Raw genomic sequence first — 20390 nt, 5'->3', positions numbered from 1 at the left:
TTAGTCTATCTTGCTTCAGGGACCAGATGCTTTTTTTATTATACCCCATTTCCTCCCATTCTTAGAAAGGGTCTCCTAGAGGGGAAATGAGGACAGCCTTTGTATAGAATACTCTGTAGCACACTTGGGCCTGTTATTCCTATTGAATTTTCCCATTTCTTGCCTAGTCCCTTCCCCCTTACCTGTTCCCCTTTTCTTTTCCTTCTTCCTTTCCTCCCTCTGTTCATTCCTTCTTCCTTCCTTCAGTTTTTCCCACCCACTGACTCTCTCCTTCCTTCCTTCCTTTCTCTAAACCTACCTAATGAAGTTTAAATACTAAGATTAAGAAACTGATTAATGTATTTCCTGAAGAAAATTGGATTCTCGAGATATTCCCATTTGATTTTTTTTTCCTGGCACTAAAAATTATATCTAAGTTTAATTTGCTTTCAGAGGAATTACCATTTTTAAAAATATGCTACTAAAACAAGTTAGATTGAATTCCTATCAGCTTTTAAAAGTGACCTCAGTCTTTTAAGTAATAAGATTTGGAAGTAATTCCTTAATATCTGAGTTTAAGAGAATGGCATGTTTTGAGTTCTAAGGAAAGCCTGTTTGACCTAGCACCATACTTACTCCTAAACTAGATAACCAGAACCAACTTTCTTACTCAGTCTGGGAACTGTGTTGGTGAAACCTCATCTGTTTGCAGCTGGAGGTTGCACTTTTATTCCTTTGTTGTTCCATTGTTTCCTTTAGGGTAAGGGAGAATAATTAAGGAGAACATCTTTTCTGAGCAGCTGGAATCAAATTCCAGCTGACTGCAGCACCTGCAAAGATGGCACCTCTGCCTCTGGGTGGCAGGGTGGGATGCCAGCCGTGGAGCCCGCGACAGTGGGCTCCAAAGTGCAGAGATGCGACCGTGCCGCACCACTCCTGCCCTTCTGTGAGCTTCAGATGGCGGCAGTACCAGTGAATGCAAAGTGTCTGTTTTAGACTAATTAGAGGGATGATTTGTGAAACGGTGGCTATTTATTTAATTAATCACCAGCACAAAGCCATAAAACCCATATTTTAAAAATCCCTGTTAGTTTGCCATGTGGTTAATAGATTGGGGCACATTAAAAAGTGACATGGTGATGTATTAAAAATGTTCCACCTAAGGTTCCTTCAGAAAGGAACGGAAGCTGTCTGCTTTCAGATACTGAAGTGTTACCTGCCAGGATTTGACCTGGCGGAGGTTTTAATGTTTGTAAAGGCATTTATCTTTTGAATAGCATCTTCATTAGGACATTTCCTCTCAGAATATTTCAAAATACAAAAATACGGGTAGAATAATTTTAAAAAATTATAATTAAAGTGATTTTGTTAGTTTTTCTTAACAACGAGGAACTATATTTTCCCATTAGATTATACTGTGTTTACTAAGCAAAGCAGTGTTTCTTACAGGGTATTCTTTTCCATTTGGGGGAAAGGGAGTCATTTAATTAAGTAATAAATGCAATAGCATGTTTGTTGCAGCAGTCAGAATTGCATTTTGTTCTGCCCTTGTGTTATTTTTTTATCTAATAGGTACAGGGACAATGGCTCTCCTTACTCAGTCTCAGCTCAGATGAATTGTCATTTTGGATAGCAAGAACAAAAAGAGACTTGACTTATTTAAGAGAGAACACTGGCATTAAAAATGAGTATGAATGATTTAGATTGTAACAAACAATCATGGTTTTCATACGCACAAGCTTCTGGTTGGTGTTCAGTATACATAAATGTGTCTATGCAAGGCTTCCTGCACTTTGAGAGTATTTGGGGCCAAATTTGGTATGTATGTGATTGACTCTTATTTTTAAAACATTACTCTGAATGGTCAGCTGTTTCTAATAAGCAGTTCCCTCCGATTTTAAGATTATGTATGAAAATGTGTTGCTCAGGTGGATGCTTGTACGGAAATTGTCCAGCTCTTAGGATTGTGTTTCTTTGCTGTGTTGTATAATTACCTGCTCTGTTAGAAAGGGAGCTGGAATAAAACATGAGTATGTTAATGCAGCCTGGAGCTGATGTGGTGGTGATGATTACGATGCAGATAAAGCATTTCTCATAACTGCCTTTGCCTACTGGAGCCTTTGAAACATCTGGACCTTTAATTGAAAAATAGTGTGGTGCTGTGCAAGGCAGACATGCTAAGTGAAGTCACTAATTTAGAATACAAAAATATAATTGATAAAGTGTTTTATTTACATTGTATTTAAATATTCATACTTTGTTATGCTTTGTATAACAGGGAATTACTGGGTTAAATTTTCATGAACATAGACAGTTTAAATGAGATAAATTAAGTGAAAACGTTAATGGAATTTCACACTGGAACCAGAAAACAGTTGGTTGTAGGAAGGTGTATACTTCTGCATGTATTGGGGCCTTTTAGGGAAGCAAATAGGTTAGGTCCTATTCTGTGGGTTTTGTGCTTGAGAATAACTAACCATCAGTTGGGAACATAATTGCATTTCATTCTTGTTATTGCTATCATATCTTGTTATTTAGTAAAAAAAAATAAAATAAAATAAAATGTTTCTTGGCATAATGGTAAATGGCTTTAATGGCAACATTATCACCCAATAAACCAAAGCCTTCCCCACCTCTCCGGGGCAGGTTATCAGAGCCTGCCCAGGAGAGCAGAAGAGCTGGTGAAGGGCGTGCAATTAACCTTTGTCCTGCATTCGCAGCAGGGGAACTGACCTAGCAGCCTTCCGAGGAAATCCAATTTAATTTAAAATGAATTTGAAAAGACAAATTAGCCATATCTATTTTAATAAGATAAAATCCCTACTCTCCCTATGTCTGGTTTAGTTAGGACCTCAGAGGAGATTAGACTAAGGCTCAGGATGAACACGAGGGAAATAATGCCAGGGGGCTGAGGTGAAGCCCAGGAGACCCAGGTACCCGAGTGCCTTGTCAGTTTCTGCAAGTGAGCAGGTCTTGGGCTGCCCATTTCCACAGAGAATTGCAACCTGAGATGAGCCTTTGTCTCACCAGACCTTTTGCTTGTGTTGGAGCTTGATGCCACGTTGATGTCATACGCTGGTTGCCGGGCTCTCCGGGGACCGCGTTGTTATTTCCCTCCGTTCGTCATCAGAGCACATTTGGGTACTGCCACCTGGGTAGCCACATTCAGTAATAGATGCACCTCACAATTACTGATGAGACTCTGAATCCAGGAGGAAGGATTCTCTGGGGCTCCTCAGTTGGTACTGGACCGCTGCTTTTTGGAAACTAGAGCAGAGGGTTCTGCCTCCTCTTTGTGGACCTAGTGTTGCCATGTGTTTTACCTCTGAAACATCATCAGTGAGGATTTATAGAGCCCCTTCTATGAGCCCAAAGGCAAGGAAATCCAAAATAGTTTCTGCCTTCTGCCTATACACATGAGAGGTAACTGCTTCTGGAAGCGGGTATCCTAGTGTCCCTCTAGTAGCAGTGGCCTCTGCAGAGCATCACGTGCATGTGACAGGCAGGGCCGCAGGAAGAGAGGCTCAGACCTGATGTGTGGGTCTCAGCCAGAAGGCTATTTCCGATCTACTGTCCAGGACTCCCAGATCTAAAACAGTGGCTACAGCATGAACCAGTAGCCATTATGATTTTCCTTAAATACCCAGGCCTATCCCAGAGTTCTTCGGGACAAAATTCAGCAAGAGGGTAAGGTTTTAGAGTTCAACAGACCTAGGTTAGCATGATGTTCCCCCCTCCTAGTTGAGGGATTTGCAGCAGCCTACTGCTTCCTGAATCTCTCATTCTTCCGCTTTAAAAGGGAGCGAGCAACCCTTATTGGACTATTGGGTGCATTAAGCGAGATAGCATATGAAAAGCAGTTGGACCCCGGTAGGTGTCCGACCAATGGCAGGCAGCACGTGTGACCTGCCCTTTGCAGAGAGCACTGTGGGGCCAGCACAGGGGGCTGCGTTCAGAGGAATGGGGTCTTGGTGCCTAGTCCCACCTCCCATTAAGGCTGTCTGCTCTGTAGCTGGCTAGCTTTCCCTTCATGTTGTTAGGCTGATTACCTAATTGTGAGCAGTGTGACTGGTGGAGGGCTTTTAATTTTTTAAACTACTTGGTGCTGACAGTTTTATCCAGTGGATCCTGTTGTCCTCTCACTTTTAAAAATAAAGTTTTCTTGAGGGGGTGGGTACCTGGGTAGATGAGTCAGTTAAGCATCCAACTCTTGATTTTGGCTCAGGTCATAATCTCAGGGTCATGAGATCAAGCCCCACATCAGGCTCCACGCTCAGTGCGGAGCCTGCCTAAGATTCTCTCTCCCTCAACTGTCCCTCCCCTGCTTGCATTCTGTCTCTGTCTCCCTCCCTCCCTCTCTCCAAAAATGTATGAAGGAATGAATGAATGAATGAATAAAAATGAAGTTTTCTGGGGCGCCTGGGTGGCTCAGTGGGTTAAGTAAGCCTCTGCCTTCAGCTTCGGTCATGATCTCAGTGTCCTGGGATCGAGCCCCGCATCGGGCTCTCTGCTTCCCCCTCTCTTTCTGCCTGCCTCTCTCTACTTGTGATCTCACTCTCTGTCAAATAAATAAACAAAATCTTTTTAAAAAAAGAAAGATATTCTATTAAAAAAAATATGAAGTTTTCTGCCACCACTTTTCCTTTCATTTTATCTGAGAGGTATGTGGGATAAAGGCCTGATAGACTTTTTGGGCTGCTTCTCAATTGTAAATTTTGTATATACTTAGAAGTGAATCTTTCCCACAGGAAGTATTGTTCTAGATAAATAATAATTTAGCTCTTCTTTTTCTTGCTGCTCTTTGTACTTCAACATGTATTTGCAAACTATTAAAAGCAAACTTTCTCAAATGGCTATTCGGCATTGTATCGTTTTCATAATGTCAAAACCATAATATATTTTCTGCTGCAGACAAGCATCTTTCTCTGTCACCAGAGATGTAGGTTCTTTGTGTGGCCTTTTCCTACACAGAATAACACCTATCCCAGTTATTTCACATGTGCATTTTGAGGATGAAAGTGAATGTCGTAATTGGAGAAATGTAAAGCTATTTATTTCCATTTTGTCTGATGTTTTTACATTGTTTGCTAGGAGGTGCGTCAGGGATTTGAATTAATTATAATTACTGAAGAGACATATACTGATTGAGCAAATAAAGTAGTAAGCCCATTTGTGGCAAGGCCATCTAATTAAATTCTAACTTTGGATAAGCTAGATGTGCATGAAAGATTAATTTTAAGAGGTTTTTATGACTTACTAAATAATGATTCAGTAAAAGTTTTGAATTATATCATTAAGAAATATTGAATCTTAAAGTGATAAAACACTTAGTCATGAACATACGGTGTAGAAATTTGTGGGTTTCTAAAAACTGTTCAGAATTAAGGACACAGAGTGAAATTTTTAAAGTGTATATTGACATTTAAAAATTTGTAATGTTTAATCAACTAAAGCCCTGCAAGAAATGAATATGATATATGCACCTGAATTATTTCCTTCGATAGTTATACAATTTTATATTCTCAAAATACTTCACTATATCTGGAATCAAATTGTCCTTGGGGGTAGTGGAGGGTTGTACCAACTTTTCCACATAATTTAGGAGAATGATAATAGCTGTACTGTAACCTTTTCTATAGATACATCATTTAGTAATGGAGCCAAGTATACATTCTCCATTGAGTTTTAATTTTAAAAGTTGATATTAAATCTTAAAAAGACTCATTATATTATGGTAATTGATAGAGTTTAAAACATGTAACTCTTCTTTATGGTTTTAAAAAACCTATTTTTACTTTTAAAGCATATTGATTTTATTATATAAATGATTTAATAATGAAGAGGTCCCTATACTTACCCTAGGTGATGGGGCTTAGTTCATGCAAATTACTTTTCCCTGATATTATCATCATTATAGAAGCCACTGTTTGTATAATTAAATGCAAAGTGCTGTGTAACATTAATGATCTAAAGAATCCCACAATGGCTATGAAAATTCAAAATGGACACTTTACATTCCATTATGCTTTAAGATGGCTGGATTGTACTTGTGTGAGAGCACCTTCTGGCATGTGCTGTAACCAACCCCAGGCTGGAGGAGAAGAGGATGCAGTGGCTTTTCTCTCTTAATGACTGAGATAGAGACCTTTCCCTTTCGCGTCTGCTTCTCAATTTTGTTTATTCGAAAGGACAATTTATCCAAAGATCTGCCTGGTCTGATGAACAACTTGGGTAACAGTGAGAAATAACTGGCATCTGTGTAACAGTTTGAAGTTCAGAGTGTTTTTTAACATGCTTTATTTTTACTTTATACACCCTGCCATTTCATTTCTGTCTTATGGCTAAGGAAATTGACTTTCAGAGAGGGTATGGGCTTGCCGAAGGTTGCACAGCCCGAGGCTGGCAGGGCCACGGTCCAGACCAGTTCTGTAGACTCTGCAAAGAGTTACCAAGCGGATATAACCCGTGATGGTAAAAACCGACAGTATCAGGAACTGCTTTCTGAATTTAAGACTTTGAGAAAATGGTTGTTATTCCTGATGCAATTTATAGGTAAGCTTTCATTTTTTACCTTCATCCTCCCCCCCCCTTTTGTAAAATTTCTTAACCTGTATTTGAACAAGTTGGTATCTTCAAACAAAAGAATTATTCCAGGCTATTACTCAAATTTCACTTGGTAACAGTTAGATTGTTTAAACCAAGAGCTATAGGGATTTTATTTTTTTCAAAAGTGGAAGAAAACTCTGTCAGCATATCAAAATATGGAGGATTTATTTTTAATAGAGAAAACCTTTACTGAGAGCAACAACTCCCTTTCCTGTTTTGGGTCCAAGACTATAGATTTCCATTTATCATAGATGCTGTCAAAAGAAAAATTATGAAAATCACTAGCCTAAGAAAAACAAATGGAAGTGGTATTTTCAATTCGAGTGGTAATTTCAATCTGTGTTATACTCTTAAAAGGATTATAGTTATAGTCTGGCTCATTCCATGGTACTTAGTAACAAAGTTATTTTGTTTGAGGCTCTCAGATACATGAAGGGTGTCTGTAGAAGTGGAGTTAGATTAGTTTCAGTGTCCTGAGGGCTAGAACTAAGATCAGTGGGTAAAATCTGCAGAGTGTACCTCAGTGGATGGAAACATGTTTCAGCCATCAAAACTGTTTGCCTAGAGACTGAAACTAAGTTCTTGCCTCTGGAGGTGGCAGGGACTTCATCAGCAAAGGTATCAGGAGAAGTTGTTGGACAGCCATTTGATGAAAAGGTTCTAGAGGGGATGAGTCTTAAAATTCTTTGCCATTTTAAAAATCTGTGAGTGGCAATAAGGTTTTGTGAGGTTTTTTGTTTAAATCTGTGAATGTAAAAGCAGGGGGGAAAGAAATCTAAACAGCCAGCATTTCTTGAGCATTCAGTATGGACTAGACACAGTCCTAAGTGCTTTTAATACGCATAGTGTATCATTGAATCCTTTGAACAACTCCATGAGGTGGTACTTTTATAATCTGTTCCCATGTGGAAATAGTGACTCAGAGAGGTTAGATAAAATTGTGTCCAAGGACACACAGTAAATGGCTTTGCTGGGAATTGAACCCAGTTCTTTCTGACCTCACAACTTAATCCCTTTAACCACCACACTGCACTGCTTTACTAGCTCCTATTAATATAATAAGGATCCTGGAAATACCCACATCAGAACTTGACCTTGTTAAAAAAAGAGTGACAGTTGACGTTCTTAATAATAAAAGCTTAATGGAACCAACGTTGGTGATTCAGAGGAAATTAATGAGATTTTGTCAATTTTATTTTAAACTTAACTTGTCAGAAAATACAGTGTCCAGTGACAAACTGTAGAAATGTTTTTGACAAATTAACTTGACTACAGGTGCCAGATCAGGGAAATGTTAATTTAATAGCCTTTAAACGTTCCAGATTTATTGAGGGTTAAGATAGCACTACAAAGCCAAGCCCCTAGCTCTGAATGGATTTGTCATAGACTTTTATACAAAATCTATTCATAAATTCAGTGCTACCATTTTGAATATGAAAAAGTTCTTTCTGTGAGCCCATAAAGCCAGCATTTTGTTGATAGTAAAATGCTACCGTCTGGTGTTCGGGGTGTTTCCCCCCCACCCCCGCCATGTAGACCTTCTTTATGTCTCATAGTTAAGCCTGGCTTAGATCATAGGCCAGATTTTGTTCAGAATCATTACTCTGAATAAACAAAGTCCCTTAATCATCATCAGAGTAATGATGATTTCAGACCTCTGTACCATGGTATGTGGATACCATAGTTTTAAAGACTAAGCTATATCTGCACACTAGGTATGGAGCCTACTTAAAAAATAATAATAATAAAGACTAGGACATAAATTGGTAGAATACAGCATCCTTTGTCCTGGCTGAGGAAATTTGGGAAGGAAGATACTGGTGAAATGGGACTACAGCCATTCCTTTAAGAGAGTTTTAACTTTTGAAGGCTGCAAATAACCCTTTTATCAAGTTGCATCATTACATTGTCTATATACACCGATATATTTATTTCTGATTAAAATTGCATATAATGATCTACTCATGCAGTTGTGACTAATGGAATAATGTTAGCTGCTTTTTGTCTCTTTAATTGCAGAAGCCAAGCTGTCTGTCCTTTTTGTTTCTTTCTCTTGATAGAGAAATTGAACACTTAGCAACAGTTTTGAGCTCTGGTACTCAATTTATTATTGACAAACCTTGATGTTAAGTAGTGCTGCTAACTGAACTTTCTATCCTTGAGACTTAATTCAGCTCACTCCCCCCCCCTTTTTTTTTAACAGATTTTATTTCTTTATTTATTGAGAGAGAGAGAGAGAGAGAGACAGAGAGAGAGCAGGAACAGCTAGGAGGGGCAGAAGGAGAGGAAGAATCCCAAGCAGATTCCACACTGAGCACAGAGCCGGACATTGGGGCTTAATCTCACAACCCTGAGATCATGACCTAAGTCAAAATCTAGAGTCAGCTGCTAACTGACTGAGCCACCCAAGTGCCCCCAGCTAATTCACTTTATATGGATGTTTCTTAATTCAAGATTATTTGAACTGAATACTCTCTGTTCTTCTTGCTTTCCCTATTTTGGAAACTATCAGGTCCATAATTTTGAAATTAATTTTATGATAGGCAGCAAATTGTATGTTATTCCAATTAATGAGATCAGATGGGAAAAACCTAGGTATAGATGTAATATAACTCATCATCATATTCAAATTCTATATATTTCAGTTCTGTATCAATTCACATTCTATATACTGAAATTATTTTAAAATTTTAAGCTTTTACATTTTATGAACTACATATCAATTGGATGACCTGTGGTTCATAACATTGCTGCTTCATGATTGCCATAAAAATGGTTTTCAAAAGACTGATCAGTATGTATCACAAGCCCCAAAACATTCATACTCTTTGACTCAGCGATCTACTCTGAGGAATATGTGCCCAAACATTTAAGTAAGAGAATGTTTACAGGAATGTTATTTATAGTAGTGAAATATTAGAAACAATGTCTGTATTAACAAGGAGGGAATAGGTTGATAGTACCTCTGTATGACACAATGTGCAGGTATTTAAAATCATGTGTTGAAAGAATACTAATCATTTATTCCATCAGTATAAAGAAGTAACTACTATATGTCGGGCCTGTTACTAGATTCTGAGTATATTTTAGAGAAGGAAAGCGGGTTCTTAAAGAACAGGATCTGGGAAGTAGAAGAGGTATAGCCAGTTTACCTGGGTCAGGAGAGAAGTGCTCTTTAGGTCTGATGGGTCCATTACGAAAGATACGGTGAAGAGTCTTTCAGTAAGCTAATGTCATACCCCTACTACATGCTATGTCCTAGGAGAATGCAAAATGAGTGAGGCACAGTTTTTCCCTTTGCATAACTCACACTTGCATAAGAAGGTGGAAAGGAGGTGGTGAGGGTAGGTGGAGAAAAAGTAAAACCGTAAGGTTGTGCAAGTTAAACTTGTAGTGAGCAAAGCAGAGGGAATTTGGACTTCTACCTTCTTGGAAGAGGAGACATTTGAAGCTGACAGAAGAAGGGGTACATTTCTTGCTCAGTGGCTATGTGCCAGGCATTTTATATACATCTTATTTGCTTTTCCAAGTAAGGAAGTAGAGGTTCTGAGAGGTGTAGTTACTTGCCTAATGTTTAAAGTCTAGAGGCTAAGGAAGTGGCAGAGCTAGGATTTAAACCTGGATCTGGCTGACCCCAAGTCTCGTGCTCCTAACTACTGTTCCGTCTGCTCTAGCAGTGATACACTGGGACCAGAATGTGATGGGTATTAAATGCCCTGCGAAGAAACAGGCATGCTGACAATGGGGAGAAACATCATATACTTCTTTCGGAGTTGGCGACCGGCCTGTTCAATGATTTGAGTTAAACCACATTGATCGCCGAAGGGAGATAACAGTTTGGAAGAGAGGAGAGGTTTTAGAGACAGGGAATTAGTTGGGAGACTGCCTCATGCAGTGGTCTCCCTGAGGCCTGATGAAGCTTGAACTAGGGCTGTGCTGCTGAGGATGGGAGGGAAAAGGATTTGAGAGACATTTCAGAGGGGTTGGAGACTGATGAGACAGAAAGAGGAGTTAAGTAAGTAGGGTCCCTAGCCTGAGTGACAGAGTGGAAGAAAAGCCCTAACCGAGCTGGGACATGGAGTAAGAGACAAGCTGGTGAAGAAAATCGGCCTTGGATGTGAGGAGCTTCAGGCTCCAGCCCACATTTGCAGAGCCATCAAGTCATGCAGAGGCCGTGGGACGTGAACCCTAGAGTCTGGTTGGTCTTCATGAATTGCATTTGTGTCGAGGAATCATTTTGCTACAGGGAGTGCTTTTCTTTTTGTTCTGAAACCGGAATTGGGGGCATTCCTTGATTTAGAGGCTGCTCTGGAGAGTGTTGTTCAGCTCCAAAATTTGTCAGCTCATTGTATGTTTCTTACTTTTTATTATTTTTTTAAAATAAAAATTATTTAGCCTGCCATAGGAAGGTGTCTGAGTTATATTTTCAGCTTATTTTTTCCAATAGCCTGTCACAGCACCTGGCACATAGTGTGTTCTTAATAAATTTTGCCAGATGACTTAACATAGACTACATTTTCAAAACCGATCCTCTCTTTCTCTTACCTAAAACTCTTAGGTGCCGTATGGTGGTTCTTTCTATATCCTTTTTAGTTTATAACTGTAACATTTACTGTATTTCTGATTGAAAAGTAATACATGCTCATCATAGAAAATGCAGAAAAATATAAAGTAGAAAATTAAAATCACTCACAATCCTATGTCTCAGAGAGAACTCCGGTTCATTTTTTGTGTATTGGTATGGTATATTTTTAAATACAGTAAGCATCTTTTCCTTAGGTTAATGGTTCTGTTGAATGCAAGGGATTCTTTCTTTCTTTCTTTCTTTCTTTCTTTCTTTCTTTCTTTCTTTCTTTCTTTCTTCCTTCCTTTCTTTCTTTTTTTTTTTTTAAACCTAGGCCTTTGCCAACCCCTTTTAGTCTGGGTTACTTCTGAGCTGTCATGACAGCCTGTACCTTCCCTCTCTTGAAGCTTTTACCACATAGTACAGTGTAGACTCTTCGGCAGACTGTGACTTTGATGAGGGTCTATCTGCACTGCATCTCGCTTGATTTTGTCTTCAGAGTCCAACACGGTGTTTCAGTGGGTGTTCGTCGCATGCCTGAGTGACCGAGAAAGATGATGCTAACCCATTTTCCCCTATCTCCGTGTTGACCACTTCTTTGTGCTCTGTTTGTGACTCCGTTTCTCCAGTTCCATATTGTCGAACGCATAAATTGCCACGCAGTGAAACTGTATGCCATGATCTTTGTTTATTGCTAGTTGCTTTTTAATAGTTAGATGTTAGGTCTTTGGAATATTGCTTGCCTTGATGTGTGATGAATACTTTTATTCCTTTGGTCACCTTTTTTTTTTTATAAGTTAATTACTTTCTATTATGTTGATGGATTGTTTTATGTTTTAGATGATTCCCTCTAAATATTGCAGCATGGGGACTATTAGGTAGAGCTAACTGCCACCACCTTGAGTTTTTTCAGAAGAGGTTCCTTATTAAAAAATACATAATTTCAGTGTTTGTCCAAGGTACTTTTTCCCATCATCAGTGCCTCAAGATGGAATTAGAAGATTAAAAAGATAAAGTGCTTCATTCATTTAATAAGTATCTACCATATTTATTCTCACAGTTTTCCCCACACTTGCTATTTCAATATAGAGGATAAAGGGATTCATAGGCATGCCGTGTAACCATCTGCCCTGCAGTCAGCTGACAGTGGCAGAATTCTCTAGAGTCTTGGTCTCCTAACACTTCTCCTTGGGCAATTCCTCCGAATTCACTCCGTTTGTAGGAGACTGCTTTAGGCAGTGCTTTGGATGTGTTTATGAGAAGGTCAGTGTGGGAGGGAGGGATTCACGTCTTGGAGAGTAGAAACTGATTACATTTAGAAGAACTTTATATATGTTTATAAAAAAATAAAAAAATAATGAGACAGTTAAAAAGAAGAACTTTAGAGAAAGAAGTCATTGGTGTTTGAAGTAGGGGCTTTGGAGTCAGGCATGAGTTTGAGCTCTGCTCTTCCACTTTGCTTGTGGGAGCTTGAGCAGATGACTACAGCCTTATAAGCTTTAGTTTTCTCATCTATAATATTAGGGTCGTGATAGAATTCTGCCTGTTATAGTTATTTTGAGTATTAAATGAGGTAATTTACGCAAACATTTACCAGAGCTTATTTAACAGTTAGCTCTAAATAAATGCTAACTCTTATTGTAATAATAAATATTATTATTAGGGCTCCTTGCAGCATCCATCTTTGTCCTCCTGTGACTGTGTAATTGGCCTGAATAATAGAAGTGGGTCTGATTTTAAAACCTAGGCTCTTTCTGGCGCACTGCTGTGCATTTCTAACACACTTTACAGTTTGTGTGAAACACATTCACATTTCTCATTGTGATTCCTCTAGCCCCTCAGCCCCAGTTTTACCGAAGGAAAAGGAGGAATAAACCATATTGGGCTGGGTCTGAAAGGGGGTTGAGAAGAGTGGTAAGAGGGCAATATACCCACTTCAGAAAGCTTATTTTAATTTTAACCCTTGGGTTGCCTGACAAGGTCAAAACACTTGCTATTTAGAGACAACTTAGCTAGCTATTGGAATTACTGTTTTCCCAGCTGAAAAGCATGCATGGTACCTTTGTGCATGCAGGCGTGAGAGAGAGAGAAAGAGCATTGTTGTAAGAGAATTACTTTTTTTTTTTTTAAGATTTAATTTATTTATTTGACAGAGAAATCACAAGTAGGCAGAGAGGTGGGCAGGGGTGGGGGAAGCAGCCTCCCCACTGAGCAGAGAGCCTGACATGGGGCTTGATCCCAGGACCCTGAGATCATGACCCGAACCAAAGGCAGAGGCTCAACCCACTGAGCCACCCAGGTGCCCCGAGAATTACTTTTTTTTATTATTTGTTTGATGGTAGGCAAGACTAAAAAAAGGTCAGTAAATCTAATATTAGATTCTAGGTCATATGAGAAGTGGAATTTCTCTAAAAGTTTTAAAAGCTGATTTTATGTATTTCCTTACCCTAGTTCTGATCTTTTTTTTTTTTTTTTCATCCTAGAGTTAGAATGTTAAAGATGGAACCACTTGATTTCTCAAGTACCTCCATCTCTATCCACTACCAGGAAACAGACTCATAGAGGAAGATGGATGGATGGGGGAAACTAACATTTATTGAGTTATTGCCATGTTGTCCTGGTAGGCATTTTGAGTCATCCGTGCATTCATTCCATAGTTCAACAGATTTTTTTGGAGAGCCGTCTGTGCACCAGGCACAGTGCTAGCCATTGTGTATAGACAAGTCAACAAAGCAGACATTATGGCTGCTCTCATAGGAGGTCAAAGGCCAGTGAGGAAGGCATACACTGAAGGTGTACATAAATACATAATATCCAATTGTTAAGTGCTGTGAAGGAAATGAACAGGTTATGGGTAAGAAAGTAACTATGGAAGGGGCTTTCTGCAGGATTATCAGTGAAGGCTTCTCTGAGGAGTTGTCATATGAGCTGATCCTTTAATAATAACAATATTAATAACTAATAATAATCCTCACAAGAGTTCTCTGATAGGTAGGTCCTGTCATTATCATTTTACATATGAGACAATGCAGGAACAGAGAGATTAAGTAACCTGCCCAGACTCGTACTTTAGAGAATGCAAACGTCATGAGAAAGAGCCTTCTAGATGTAGTGAATAACATTTGCTGTGTTCTAGAAAGTGGGAGAAACAGGTACACACACACACACACACACACACACACACACACTGGGGGCACTTCTAGAAGGCTGGCGTAGCTGAGCTATGACAAGCAGGCTAGGGAGCAGCAGTAAATGATGTTGGAGAGTTAGGCAGAGGTCGGATCATGCAGTGCTTTGTTGGACACTGCAGGAAATTTGGATTTTATTCAGAGTATCATGGGAGCACTCATTGAAGGAATTTAAGCAGAGGTGTAATACCCAATTTGAGTGAAAAAAAAAAAAAAAAAACCCAGCTTGTGTTTCAAGAACAAATTGAAGTAGGTAAGAGTATAGGAGGTCAAGAATTTATTAGAACAATCCTCAGGCTCCACACTCAGCCGGGGAGTCTGCATGGGATTCTCCTTCTTCCTCTCCCATTGCCCCTCCCCCTGCTCTTTCTGTCTTTCTCGCTCAGATAAATAAATTAAGTCCTTAAAGATTGGATTGTTTGTCTTTTTATTGTTGAGTCATAAGAACTGTTTATATATTCTGGGTACTAAATTTTTGTCAGCCATATGATTGGCAAATATTTTTTCCTATTCTGTGGATTGTCTTTTTGCTTTCTTGATAGTGCTTTTGAGACACTAGTTTTCAATTTTTATGAAGTCCAGTTTATTTTATTTGTTGCTTCTTTTGGTGTCATGTTAAAGAAATCATTGCCTAACCAAAGGTTGTGAAAAAGTTACACCTATATTTCCTTCTAAAAGTTTAACAGTTTTAACCTTAAACTTAGCTCTTCGATCCATGTTTTTAAAAAAGATTTTATTCATTCATTGGTCAGAGAGAGAGAGCACAAGCAGGGCGAGTGGTAAGCAGAGGGAGAAGCATGCTCCCTACCGAGCAAAGAGCCCCATGTGGGATCCCAGAATCCTGGGATCATGATCTGAGCCAAAGGCAGGAACTTAACTGGCTGAGCCACCTAGGCATCTCAATGCATTTTGAATTAATATTTGTATATGATGTGAGGTAGGGGGTCTAAATTCAGTCTTTTGTGTGTGGCTATCCAGTTGTCCCATTTGCTGAAAAGACTATTTTTTTCTCTATGGAAATACATTTTTGCAGTAGACACTAGAACTTACTAAGAGAGTAGGTAGAAAACAGGAAGAAGAGGGGCGCCTGGATGGCTCAGTGGGTTAATCTGCTGCCTTCGGCTCAGGTCATGATCTCAGGGTCCTGGGATCGAGTCCCGCATCGGGCTCTCTGCTCAGCAGGGAGCCTGCTTCCCCCTCTCTCTCTGCCTGCCTCTCTGCCTACTTGTGATCTCTCTCTGTCAAATAAATAAATAAAAATCTTTAAAAAAAAAAAAACAGGAAGAAGAAAGAAGAATTTATTACTGATTTAAGCAGCTGGATTAGTGGTAGTAGCATTTCCTGAAATGAGGGAGAGTGTTGTTATTTGAGGTGGAATGGAGTGAGGAATAATGAAAAGTTCAGATTTGAACTTGAGTTTCAAAGTTCGTGATACTTTTCTACGTATTGTATAGACGGTTTGATGTATGAATTTGGAATTCCAGGGAGAAGTTTGAGATGAAGATAAGATTTGGGTGTCAACAGAATGTAGATTGTACTATAGCTTTGGGGTTGTAAAATACCTAGGGAAGACATATACAGAGAGACAAAAGAGAGCCCAATCTAGAGGCCAAGGAGTACTAACAAACAGAGACTATAGAGGTGAAGAAATCTGCAAAGGAGACTGAGAATGAGAGACCAGAGAGCACTGAAAAAACCAAGAGTGTATATCATGGAAGCCAAAAGAGTAAGAGGGTGATAATGTAGGAGAAGGGTAAAGTAAGTAAAGGATTAAAGTCCTTGTGAAAGTAAGAGCCAAGGGGGCACAGAATATTAGTAGAGAGAGTAACCTTTAATGCGATGAGTGACACTCTGGTGTAGGAGGTGTATGTGGTTAAATTCAGGTTAAGTTTGTGAATTTAATTATGGGAGGAAAAGAGAATTCCTTTCTGAAAGGTCTTCTTTTCTTAATGAAGAATAAGAATATTTCTCATCTGTTGGCAGTATATGAGCAAAGGATAGGAGCTGAAGTCATGGCGGGCTCATGAGGAGTTTGAGGAGAGAAGCAAAATTATGCAGGGGTGGTCTTGCATGCATGGGGTGCAGATTGGATCAGGAGCTATAATAGGCATGCTATCCAATGTTGAGTATTTGAGGTTTATCATCATGAATTTAAAGTCAAAACAATCTGTGCAGTTACAGGATTTTTCTCCAGCAGTATTTGGTTGGGGAGTACAGAGGTTTGGGTTTATCCAAGGTTGGCATTCTGCCAGTTGAGTCCCATGGAGGAAAAGAGTATTAAAACTGTATTTACAAAGGAATGATTACAGTGGTTGATCATGTAATCTCGAGGGCGTTATTGGGAAATAATGGTGACATCATTCATAGTGGTGGATCAGTAAATTGTGTGTTGAGGAATTTGGGGAAGTACTTGAAGAAGTAAGATGAAAGTATATTAAAGTATAGTTACTGAATAGATGTTCTAATTGTGTACCCACTATAAGTGATTGAAGGGAGAAGAGATAAAAACACATGGGATGACATGGTCTAGGGATTGAGACACTTGGGTATTACATGGATTTTTCCTTTAGATGGGATTGCCAAGAATGATGATAGTTGTTGGGGTGGAAAGAAGACTCCTCAGTGAGAAAGAAGCATACCTGGAAGGTTGGTGGGTAACAGAAACAAAAAAAATAGGAGGAAAGGATAGTATAGTTGGAGGGCTTGGGTCTCAAAGCAACAGGGATTTTTGCAAGAAAGGAGAAATAATAGTTTAGAAATAGTGGGGACAAGAATACCTATTCAACATCCTGGCCTTGAGGACTTGGGTTTAAAAAAGAAAAATACAGTACAGTCTTCTGGACAGCAGAGGAAGCAGTATCCTCAGTGACCAGCAAGTTTCAATTAAGACAAAGCGGTAGAAGGAATGTTTAAAAAAATATATATTTAAATAAAAGAAATGATTTAGGATGCCTGGGTGGCTCATTTGGTGACTGCCTTCAGCTCAGGTCATGATCTTGGAGTCCCAGGATCGAGTCCTACATCGGGCTCCCAGGTCCATGGGAAGTCCACTTCTCCCTCTGACCTTCTAAGCTCTCATGCTCTCTTTCACTCTCTGTCTCTCAAATAAATAAATAAAATCTTAAAAAAAAAAAAGTGATTCATGGAAGTTTGCTGATTAGTGCAGGAGTTTCAGAGGGTAGTGGAAGTTTCAGGAGGGAGAATAAGTGTGTGGGAGGAATTGAGTATAGGGCAGTTTGGGTATTGTTGTTAGGACAATAATGTAAGACCAAGGATCCTTGAACTTTAATGCAGATGACTGAAATAAATAGGTGTGCTGCATAAGGGAATTAGCACCCCTAGGCTCTGAGAAGGCAAGCCCTTGGTTCCAGTGCTGCAGGCCTAAATGCTTCCTCACACATGGAGTATGGCAGCCTCCCATGCAGCTAATTCCAAAGTCTCAAGGAGTGGTATAATTTTCAGGGAGAGCAGCTGATGTCAGGGTCTCATGGTGACTTGTCCAAGGCCACACCATATAAGTAGCAAAGCACATTTCCTGACACCAAACATCAGGTCTGCTCACGACTCTTAATTTGTTTATTTTGGTTGTAGTGCTCATTTACCTTACTGCAGGCAGAGCTGGATCTATTAGACCATTAGAAAATGAAAATTAAAGGGGGAAAAAAAACCCCTTAAAACAAGACAGTGTTTCCACTTTGGGGCCATTTCAGGCTCTGAAGGAGGTCTGTGCCAAAAGGATGAGAAATGGCTGACGGGTAGTCATTGTGGCCCAGTGGCATCTGCATAACCATGACTGTGTGCTTTACTCTCCTGCATGTGTTCCTTCCACAGGGTCATGTAGGCACAACAGCAACCAAGAAGATCGACGTCTACCTCCCCCTGCACTCGAGCCAGGATAGACTGCTGCCAATGACCGTGGTGACGATGGCCAGCGCCAGGGTGCAGGACCTGATCGGGCTCATCTGCTGGCAGTACACAAGTGAAGGACGGGAGCCGAAGCTCAAGTAATCCTTCCTCTTTTTGGCTGCTCTAGTTTCTGGCTGTCTTCTGGCCACCCCTGCTGCATTCTGGGCCCAGTCAGTCTTTCTAGGCATTGGCCTGGGAACCAGACGTCCACGCAGATCCAGGTCAGGTCGCTCACCAGATCTTGGGTCTGTGTATCTCAGGCTTATCTCAGAGAATCTGCTTATGAAGTAGACTGATGAGTTTGTAAATCTAGACATGAAGAAATTCATTTTAGCAGTTTTCAAACCCTTTTAATGATGCTTGCTGGTTGAAGTTGCATGGGAGGCCATAGGAAGGAACTAATATTTGTTGAACACCTACCATGAGTTGGACACTAATGCTGATCTCTATGTACCAAATTTCTTGTTTAATTCTCCTGGCTCTCTGTGAGGTAAGCATCATGATCCTTATTCTGCAGAGGAGGAAATTCAGAATCAGAGAATTGATATTTGCTAGAGGTCACACCAGTGGGAGATGGCAGAATCAAGATTTGACTTCTGGTCTGTTTGATGCTGAGGTTTTTGGTATTATTTTCTTTTGGTGTTAATTACAGTCTTCTTTGTCAGTAGTATGGTTTTTTCCTCAGTTTCTAAGCTCTGTTTATGATTAAATTATTTTATTGAAAGTGTAGCACTTGAATAGACTCCTGCCTGTATATCATAACCCGAACATCAAAGTGCTTTGCCATGTTGGTTCTCTACTTAAATGTCTCATCAGATAGCCAGCCTCTTCTAGTTTCCTGTGCTCTCTTGAGCAGTAAGGTTTGGGTCAAAATATAGTGGGTGCCTTCATTTTGGAATGGATTCTTATGGAGGCTTTCTCTTCTCTTAGAACAGTCCAGTCTGTGGTCAGTTTTGTTATTTCTTTCTTCTTGAGGTGCATTTAATTTGTACTTAAATTATTCTTTGGGGGCACCAGGGTGGCTCAGTCAGTTGAGCATCCAACTCTGGATTTCAGCTCAGGTCATGATCTCAGGGTCGTGAGATTGAGCCCCACATCAGGCTTTGGGTTCAGGGTGGAGTCTGCTTGGGATTCTGTCTCTCCCTCACCCTCTGGCCCTCCCCCTGCTCATGCACATGCTTTCTCTCTCTCTATTTCTAAAATAAATAACATCTTTTAAAAAATAAATTATTCTTTCAAGTTCTTATGACATTACCCTCCACTTTGCCTGAATAAATTGTGAATGTAAAGATAATCTTTACTGCTTCTGTGGCAATAGAAACCTTTCAGCCAAGCCTTTTCAACCACATAGGCTCAGAAAAGGGTTGATTCAACAGCTCGGCCCAAGGCTGACCTATAGTGTTATCCTTTTTTTCAACATGAAGTACAAGCAAGAAAACAGGAAAAGGACCCAAAGTGCTAGGGAATTTGTGCATGTCTGAGTTAACTAAGATATTGCTTAGTGCAAGCACTGGGACCAAGAGACACACAGGGCTGCCCAGAGTTACACAGCTAGTAGTGAACAGAGTCAAGAGTCTAACTGTGACTTAATGTTATGGATGAGGAAACTAAAGCTCAGAGAGACTAAGTAACCTTCCTAAATCACACAGTAAGTGCTAGAACTGGCATTAAAACCTGGGGATCTCTGGCTTCAGAGCCCTAGCTTCTCTATTACATTATACTCCCTACTCTAGTATTATGGGTGATATTAAAATATTCAATGAATCCATACTTACTGGAGGCACAGTGCTAGATTTGGCATACAGAAATGAAAAAGGCGCTTCGTGCCACCAGGGAGCCTACTGTTTAAGGTAAATAGGTAATAGTAGTATTTTCCAATAGCATGTGAAATCGGGTTCTGTGAGAACATCTGACCCCATAGTCGGGTGTGAGAGTGGAGTCATGAAGAGCAGCTTTGATGAAGCGACACCTAAGCTGAAACTTGAAGGAGTCGGGAAAAGTGACGCGGAGAGGTTGAGAGGAGGGTGTTCTAAAACAGAGGGCACAGCATGGACTTTGTTATGATGGTCCTTTCAATTCAGGCTTTGAACTCTGTATTCCATTCCAAATATATAGCAGTGATAAATGACATATGTTATTGACACACC

General features: G+C 39.8%; 1 protein-coding gene across 11 annotated transcripts in view; it reads left to right on the top strand.

Moving 5' to 3' along the window:
- Positions 1–20390, top strand: part of LOC111145709 (mitogen-activated protein kinase associated protein 1) — a 250961-nt gene that overhangs the window by 97950 nt on the left and 132621 nt on the right. For all 11 annotated transcript variants that reach the window (XM_022500841.1, XM_022500849.1, XM_022500848.1 and 8 more), the window contains one exon: positions 18169–18341. In XM_022500841.1, the coding sequence (XP_022356549.1) occupies positions 18169–18341 (173 nt within the window). The remainder of the gene's footprint in view (positions 1–18168; positions 18342–20390) is intronic.

The sequence above is a fragment of the Enhydra lutris genome, unplaced genomic scaffold (genome assembly GCF_002288905.1).
Source record: "Enhydra lutris kenyoni isolate GAN:26980312 unplaced genomic scaffold, ASM228890v2 scaffoldscaffold13, whole genome shotgun sequence".
Classification (NCBI taxonomy): domain Eukaryota; kingdom Metazoa; phylum Chordata; class Mammalia; order Carnivora; family Mustelidae; genus Enhydra; species Enhydra lutris.
This window is presented reverse-complemented; position numbering and strand designations above follow the sequence as displayed.